General features: G+C 45.6%; 1 protein-coding gene across 1 annotated transcript in view; it reads left to right on the top strand.

The window, feature by feature from the left end:
• The window catches only part of TRPM4 (transient receptor potential cation channel subfamily M member 4), a 35756-nt gene extending 31845 nt beyond the window's left edge, over positions 1-3911 (top strand). The window contains 4 exon segments of the mRNA XM_042476993.1: positions 1-48; positions 1238-1310; positions 1951-2047; positions 2431-3911. The exon segment at positions 1-48 is cut by the window's left edge and continues 8 nt beyond it. Of these exon segments, the coding sequence (XP_042332927.1) occupies positions 1-48; positions 1238-1310; positions 1951-2047; positions 2431-2435 (223 nt within the window). The 3' untranslated portion in view covers positions 2436-3911.
• Positions 3912-9011: the final 5100 nt, after the last annotated feature.

Below are 9011 nucleotides of genomic sequence, written 5' to 3' on the forward strand. Positions count from 1 at the left end.
GCAAAAACGTGACGAAGACACAGAGCGGCTTCGGCGAACCTCTCAAAAGTATGATCGGGATATGGAAGCCAGAACTAGGGTGGGAGGGAACTAAAGAGAAGGGGATGGAGAAGGTGAAACCAAGTGATAGAGAAATCTATTTCTGATCATTGTCAGTTCTGAATGCTTTATACATCCATTTCATCCCACTCCTATGTTAATCTGTGAGTTTTGAAAAAATAAATATGCACAAAATTTTTCATTTAAATACAAATTTGTAAACTATTTTCTCACAAAATATGATAACTATCTATGCCTTCAGGGATCTAATACACAGTCCAGATCCTGTTGGACAATTATAAATGCATAATCTAGAGGTACTTACTCCTCACTGTTTCCCTATCAGTGTAACATAGTGGTTTGAGTGTTGGACTACGACTCTGGAGACCAGGGTTCTATTCCCAGCTCAGTCATGAAGCCCACTGAGTGATCTTGGGCAAGTCACATACTCTCAGCCTCAGGGGAAGGCAATGGCAAATCTCATCTGGAGAAATCTTGTCAAGTTGGAAAATGACTTGAAGGCACAAAACACACACACACATGCAGAGTTCCTAGTCCCTACAAAGCAGCTGACTGACAATCCCACTCAGCCACACTCCTGTGAATGATCTCTGACAAAAGTGGGAATTGTGACAGTGTTCCTGCATCCCACTGTTGCACTTGAGATTACTGAAGGGATGGGTTGGGAACATCACTTATGTACTTCTCAATCAATAGGGGAATAGACCCCCATTGATCACAATGCTTTTTGCCCAGTAAGTGCAGATTGCGGGGATCTGCATGGGATTCACAGCATGGCACTGTAACTACAGTGCTTACATGTTCATAACTCCCCAACAGGATTCCAGCCACATTTTTAAAGAATATTGAAGGATCTTTGAGCCAAGAAGAGATACAGAATCTAAGTGTTGTTGTTATTGTTGTGTGCCTTCAAGTTGTTTCTAACTTATGGCAACTCTAAGGTGAGTCTGTCATGAGGTTTTCTGGGGCTGAGAGTTTGTGACTCTCCCTAGGTCACCCAGTGAGTTTCCATGACTGAGCGGAATCGAATCCTGGTCTCCAGTGGCATAGTCCAACACTGGTTTATAGAATCTAAGGCACCCTCATTAAGGGTAGGAAGGTGGCCTCCAATGAAGTACAAACCAACATTGAAGCAATCTATTTTGTTACTAATCACCTCACACCTATGCATTTGCAGAGTTGATCAGGTTTTGAAGCAACTTTCTGAGATTAAGGAATCAGAGCGACGTTTGAGGACCCTCGAAACACAGGTATGATTGAGGATTGTGATTGAGACATGGATGTAAATGAAGACCATTTAGAGGGGGGGATTTTATTATGGGAACTGCCTAAAGCTCAGGATGTTAGTTATACGCTTAGGAGAGAGAGGAGTGGAGTGGAAAGGAGACATCCATGAGAACATCAGGCCACACAGCCAAAGAGGAGACAGATAAAATAAGAGAGACGCCAATATAGCCATAGATGTCTTTTTCTAGTATCTCCTGTAGTAACACAGTCCACAGTGCAAGCGTTGTTGGACCTTTCCAGAATGTGAACCACTGGTGTATGAGATAGGGATGAAATTGGAGGTCAAGATGGTCGTGGACAGAATGGCAGCAGCTGAAAAATGATGAAGGTTTTAGAAAGTTTAAGAGATAAGACAGTTTGGAAATTGATTTAGATGTTAGTATTATTAGTACTGGTATGTAAGTATGTATAAAAATACATTCAATGTATGTGTTTTATATGTTTAGTAAAGTTTTCTTAACAACAAAAAAAGGAAAATGATGAGCGAAATTGTTGATGAGTAATAAAGAATAGGTGAAGAAATGTGTTGAGAGCCTAAGAGGATATTTTCCAATATGTTTTCCCCATCCCTCTCTCACTTCTCGTTCTACTTGCTTCCACTAGATGGAATACTGTACCAGTGCCTTGTCTTGGATGGTTGATGTCTTGGCCCAGAGTGACATAGCAAAGGGGAAGCAGGCCCCTCCTACTCAGAAGAAAGGTATGTGGACCTTGCAAAGCTTCAGTATGTGTATAATGAGCACTAAAACACAATACCATTCATGTACATCACTCTGTGTGCATGTTTGCATGTATTTACAGTATCAATTCGCTATCCAGCTACTCATAATTTATGTTACATATGGAGGACACTGGTGGTTCCCATCTCAATGGAGTGGTGAGTCTCTCCAAGTTTTATTGCTGAACCCTATCCTGCAAATAGGTTCCATTAGGAATGAAAGTTCCCCAAGCCTGGTACTTACATACTCTAGTTCATTCACTTGCTAAATACATCTTGGTTAGCCCATTGAGGATTCAGTTCCTCCAAAAGGACATTCTGCAGTCACAAGTTATACATTCATACATCAGTCTTTTTCTTTGCAGATTGAATTTCTCCATGAAACTTCTGGAAGGACCAGCCTTTACTCCAGATAGGTAAATTGCTATGGCCACTTGCCACTCATTGAATCCTAGGTGAATCTCACTGTCAGGGGTCTTGGAAAATGGACAGAGACCGCACTTTGCCACACATGCTCATGGGGAAATTTGACATGCCATGTCATCTGTAGTAATCTAGCCATCAACACTTTGAATAGGGGTGAATTACTTTTTTTAGGGTATGGAGGATGCATTCCCCTCCCAAAAAAAACCCAACATAAAATGGCTGCATCTCCCTGCTGCACACTCCCTGCCACTGAATTTCTAAAACCTTTTTATGTTGACCTATGTGCTTTAACAAATGTGGGGGCAACTTCATCATGTTGTTGGTCCATTTGGGCTATTTTAGGCCTAACAGAAAAGGCTTTTTCAGATCAGGAAGTCAACATCTGATTTATCAGCTGGTTTGAAAAGTACTCCTGGTCCTAAAACAACTAGTGTGTGTTTGTGTGTGTGGCAACATTAATTCTATGCCCACATGTACTTTTATCTTTAAAAGGGGGGGGGGGTTTACTGGGGTTCCCATGGGGTCTTATAAAAAGCTTTGGAGCCATCTGAGGCCCATCTGTGATTTTAAAATGCTTAGAATCCCACACCTCGACTCTCAAACCTCCACTTGAACATATGCGGTCTGCAGACCAGACATGAAGAAGCTAAGAGACCATTCTGTGAATGCTGCTAATGGACCATTCTGGAGTTCTTGTGTTTGGGAAGAAGAAAGGACCAAACTCAGAGACTGTAGAGAGAGTGCTGCTACCTCCAATTTCTACTTAGCCACGGGTACCCTATCTCTCACTCTTTAGTTTCCATTTCTGCAATCAAATCAATCATGATCTACCTCTCAAGGCTGCTGTGCAAATGTGTGATAAAGACAGTCAAAACTAACAACTCTTACATGACAGTAGTGTAGTCAAATGAATAATTAGCCTCATGTTTCAGCTTGTGTTGGTACATGAATCATCTGCTGACTTCTTGTTAGTTTTTCTTGAATGATGTAATATTTATCTTTTTATGATATGTATGAGAAAGAATGGCTATGATACTCTTCATGGATATGGCTGAGGATGGAAGAGCACATGCCTTTGTGCTCAGGAAGCCCCCAGTCAATTCCTGGTATTTCCTGTTAAAAGGATCATGTAACACATGAAGGAAAGTTAGAAATGTAAGATGAGCCTTGCTGGATCAGACCAAAGGCCTACATAGCAGAGCATTTTGTTTCCCAGTGGTGAACCAGATATCTGTATGTAAAGTTCAAAAACAGGACACAAGGGCAACTTCATATGCAACCCAACCCATGGCCAAGAATCTTGTGCTCTAATGTGAGTCACAGCAGGCCAGTGTTCCTGAACTGGACAACTTCCAAATGTAATGGACTGAAACTCCTGGTGTTGGGAGTTGCCGTCCAACAGAATACCAGATTAGGGACAGTTACAGTGGTACCCCGGGATACGAAATGACCGCGTTACGAAATTTCCGGGATACGAAAAAATTAGATAGGAAAAAACTGTTCTGGGATACGAAGGTTTTTTCGGGTTACGAAAATTTTTTGGTGCTTTTCGGCGCTTTTTCGCACGAAATCGCGGCTTTCCAGCGCTAGCGGCTATGGCTTTTTCGGGTTGCGAAATCTTTCGGGTTACGAACGGCGCCGCGGAACGAATTAAATTCGTAACCCGGGGTACCACTGTACATGAGACACTTCCTGGGCTAAATGGATCAGAGGTTCGGTCAACTGTAAGGCAGCTCCCTATGTTGCTGACAATCAGCACAAATACCTTCCACAAGACCCTCTCTACACAGCCCAGGCCACCATTCAAGCATGTTCTTCTTGTGTACCTTCAAGTCGACTCTAGGGCAAGCCTATCATGGGGGTTTATTGGCAAAATTTGTTCAGAGGACATGTGCCTTTGTCTTCTGAGGCTGAGAGAGTATGATGCGCAGGGTCACCCAGTGGGTTTCCATAATCAGGGATTGGAACCCTGGTCTTGAGTGACAGACACAGTCCAATGCTCAAGCCACTGCACTATGCTGGTGCTCATTTAGGCATGACTGCCTGGCATTTCAACCCTCTGTTATCCCACTTTTCAGCTGCTTTTAAAATGTCCCAGTTTATCTCTCCTCCTCTCACTTTCCCACTTTGTCCTCAGCTGACTTCAAATGCTGAAAACTGAGTACAACCTGCAAAGGTAGTTTGCAGTCAAATAAATCAGCAACAGGGGAAAATGGGGCAGAATCTTGTCTTTCCCAATTGCTGCAGACTCTTCTAGCTTGCCTGTTCCTCACCATTTGTAACCTTCACCATCTTGAGAATATCCCCATGTTGCTTGGCCATGCATGTCCCAGTTTTCATGTGAAAAGCTGGATGGTATGGCTATGTAAATTCCATTGATTCAGTAGCTCTATTTTTGACAAGAGATCAAATTATTTTTCTTCAAAATAATTCACCTTTTTTGGCCAAAGAATGACTATTTTTTCTAGTGTTAGTAGTGAACGAGAATCTGAAGAAATGGGATGTGGTCTTTTGGAAACTGTAGCAAATAGCAAGGAAGCAGCACTGTTTTTGTTGTTGTTGATTTTGATATTTTGTAAAAGATTGATTTAAATATATTTGATAATAATGAATTAAAGTGTTAAGAAAAAAGGTATTCTGGAGGAGTGTAATATTTGAAAACAAAGGTTCTACAGTAAGCTATCATCACTGTAAATAAGGAAACCAAGTCATAGTCTAAAGATGGGACAAGATCACTCAAAAGATAAAGGGAGAAATGTGCACCCCAATATTTCATAGATTTTTACCTATCTGAAGTAGCACAATTCCCATTTTGTGAACCCTGTTAATGGCCCTTTACTCAGGAACAAGACCCTTTCTTTTGTAGGAGAAGCATGGTGCTAGATAGAGGGGGCTACATGCTTTGAGTTAGCTTTGCCCACCAAATTAGTGGATCCCTTCTCTTTCAGCTGGACTTTCTAGTAACAAATTCTGTGCTGAGATGATGGCATGTGTGCCCACAGAGAGGGCTCGGCGTGCCAGTTCTGACACTCGTGCCATAGGTTCACCATCACTGCCCTAGTGGATACTAAGGGCTCACTGTATAGCACTGTGATTCTGCTTCAACTGCCATAGTTCCATCCCATGGAATCCTGGGATTTGTAGTTTGGTGAGTCTTGAGCTTTCTGCCTTGGAATTCTAAGCTCTCCCTAAACTGCAGATCCCAGAACTCTATGGAACCATGACAATTAAAGTGGAATTGTACTGCGGCAATGTGAAAGGGTCATGGGTGTGTAGATTTACTAAAGATGTATTTCCAGGACTTTGACCCCAAGTGGATTTTCTCCTGGCTACTCTCCATCAGGACTGATGATCTTTAAAAGGAGTAGAGAGAGAAGAAAATAGTTGCATGCCCATGCATGTATCATGGTGGAGGTATTATACTGATGGTCTTTAGCAGCTTTTTAAACATCTGAATTGTATAGGTATCCTATAGTATAAAACACATTTAAGTAGCCTTAAAATAAATATACATATCCAGGATGGAATTAAAAGAAACTGTCTATACATTTAAGAAGAGAATGGCATAACCAACACATCTAGAACAGCATTCTGTGAGTTCTGTACATTTCACTCAATTTGCACAAAAAGGGCCCATCAACACAAGTGTTCCCAGTAGACCTCTTTGCCTGTCTTCTGTGCTCAAAATTGAAACACAAATCCAGTTTATGCATTTTTATCCAGAAGTTAAAAAGATTAGATTACTCAATAGTATTCATAGACAGAAAATCCTGAGATTATCCAAAATCTTCTGCTCAGAAAAACATTTCTTTCCTGGCACGCTCTTCTGTTCCAGCTCCATGTTCATAGGAGCATAATCGCTCTCTTGATAGGAGAGTTAGGACTCCTGTTAAAGGTTGTTTGGGTGGTAGGGAAGCATCGCAATAGGATCACAAACACCCACACTGGCAGAGAAAAGGCCACAACTTTATTGATTACAGCAACTAGGAAGGGTTGGCCCGAGAAGCATAAGGTTTGATAAGAGGTGTAACTGACTGTACGCTTGCAACTCATGAAGCTGGTTGAGCACATGTGTGCATCTCCACCTCTTGTCACCAGGGAACACTGATCCAGTATTGCCCTTGCACTGGCAACACAACTAAACTCTCAGCACTCTTGGGTCCCCTGTGGACTCCCAATCCAGTGCTCTGCATCACTGGAAACCATGTCCCCACATTGGAAACCTATGCTACTGCCCCCCGAAAGTTATGACAGCACATCCTAGACCTGGAACAGAGGGAAGGAGGGTGGAGAGAAACAAAAACAAAATGGCGCCATCCAGAGGCACCGCATGGCCCTAAATAGGATCACTAACCAATGGGAACCCAGGAAGTGGATGCCCCTTCTGGCCTCTCTGACTCTTTCCCTCAAAGCAAAAGGGCCCGGCCCGGTAAGTTGGGCGATCCCCTTTGTCATGGCAGGGAAGCATCACAATACGGATCAGTAACCCTTGGAAGCTGAATTCAAACGTCTCCCTACCATCCACAATGGAATCCTGAACAACAGCCCTTTTGTGGGCGTATGTAGTCTGTGAATGCCCCAGATTCCCACATGCTCATCTTCTTTATATAATCAACTGGCAAGCCACATGTCGCCACTGCGATGTCAGCCCCGATGTGAAACGAGTTGCTGCCAAATTCCTTAGCAGGCAGCCCGGCACGCTGAAGGGCCATACGAAGCACTGCCACCACCTGGTACCGTGTCAGCGGTGCACCATCCTTGTGGGTGAACAGTGGGCCTTCTGCTCGGGGACGAGATGCTACGAATTTGCGAAGGGTCCGGACAGGGCACAGTTTGTGACCGCGTAGCCTATGGAGGACGATGCCTGACTGGGCGTATTTCGAGCTGTGGAGAATGAGATAGACAGTCTTGCGCCCAAAAGAGACATCCCCCACCTGGAGTGAACGCTCTGAGATGTCCGTCTTGGACGAGGGAACGAGCTTTGCCATCGTCAGAGCCCCAAAGAACGCTGTAACAAACGCAGCTCTGAACAGGCGGGCCTCCGATCTGGAGTCACAGACTCGGTCCAGCTGCTTAGAGACCTTGCAAAGAAGTCTGAAGCAAATAGCTCTCTTGTTGCTGCCAGTTCTGCTTCCCCTCATCCTTCTCCAACCTTCTATCGCCTTCTTTACAGGAAAAGCTGAGCATGGGTCTTGAAACCCCCCCCCCGCCTTGGAGAAGAAGGAGATGCCCGCCAGGTGAACCGACATGGTGTGAGGGGTGACCCCAGCCTCCTTCAGCCAAACCAAAAATTGTAGAACAGTGGGTGTCTCTATAGGCCAATGGGGCTGAAGGCCGGCCGCACCAAAAAACTCATACAGCTTAGCCACCGCTGTCTTGTAAGCTCTGAGGGTGTCTGGGGTCAATGACGCCAGGATTCCCTGCATCACGGCAGATTTCCAATCTCCCACAGTTCCTCCAGGAAGGGCGAGGGGTCCACTCTGGGCGCCAGAAGCCACAACCTGGCCTCCATCTTCAACACCAGGAATCCAAACCACTTGACCCCTGTCTTTCTTCTTCTTCTTGGCCTTGGACCGCTTTTTCCGGGCTTTACACTTCGAAGCGGGTCTTAAGCAGGAACTACAGGAGGAGGAGGAGCTGCTGCTGCTGGTAGAGCTGCTTCTCGAGGAGTCGGTGTTGGTAGATGAGCTCCAGTCGCTGGAGCTGCTTGGCGACAGCTCCCGGCGTCTGCGCTTTCGCTTTCTGTCCCGTCCGCGCTGCGTGATGCGTTCGCGGAGAGTTGAATCGAGGCGCGTGAGACCCACCACAGAAAGGGAGAGGGATCCCCTCGTGGCCGGAGCGCTGGCCAGTGCAGCTGGCCTGGTCTGGTCCCTGGTGGTCGGCCTAGAGGGCCCTGCCCTCCCTTTCTTTTGCTTTGGGGACATAGCAAAGCTATGCCACTCTCCCTGAGAACCAAAATCAAAATGAGGCGCCAAAATGAAGGTCAGAGGTGCTGCATGGACAACCAGCCAATGGGAGCCCGGGAAACCAGGAAGTGACCGCCTTTTCCGGCCTCCCGACCAATCCCGAGATACTTCCTGTCCCAGAGCCTGCTGGGAGTTGTGGTCCCTTCCTGACCAGAAGTGCCACCCGCTTCCCCCCAACAGCCAATCCGGGCCCTGGAAGCCCTGCGCCATTCCTGCTGGGGAAGTGAACTTCTTTTCCGGGCTCCCCAACCAATCCTACGACACTTCCGGTCCCGGAGGAGGCTGGGAGTTGTAGTCCCCTCCCGGCCAGATGTGTCGGCTCCAGCAGCCAGTGCCTGCTGGTGGCTGACATTTGAGTGACCTGCTTTTCGTTTTAGAGGCCATTCATACTGCAGAAATAAATGCCTGCCACCTTTGTCCCAGACTGGGACTACACCGCAGGGCTGTCGTGCATGTTTACCAGCACTGCTCTGGATATTACACACGTTCTCCTCCTGACAACTTTCCTTCCTTCCTTCCTTCCTTCCTTCCTTCCTTCCTTCCTTCCTTCCTTC

The sequence above is a fragment of the Sceloporus undulatus genome, chromosome 6 (genome assembly GCF_019175285.1).
Source record: "Sceloporus undulatus isolate JIND9_A2432 ecotype Alabama chromosome 6, SceUnd_v1.1, whole genome shotgun sequence".
Classification (NCBI taxonomy): domain Eukaryota; kingdom Metazoa; phylum Chordata; class Lepidosauria; order Squamata; family Phrynosomatidae; genus Sceloporus; species Sceloporus undulatus.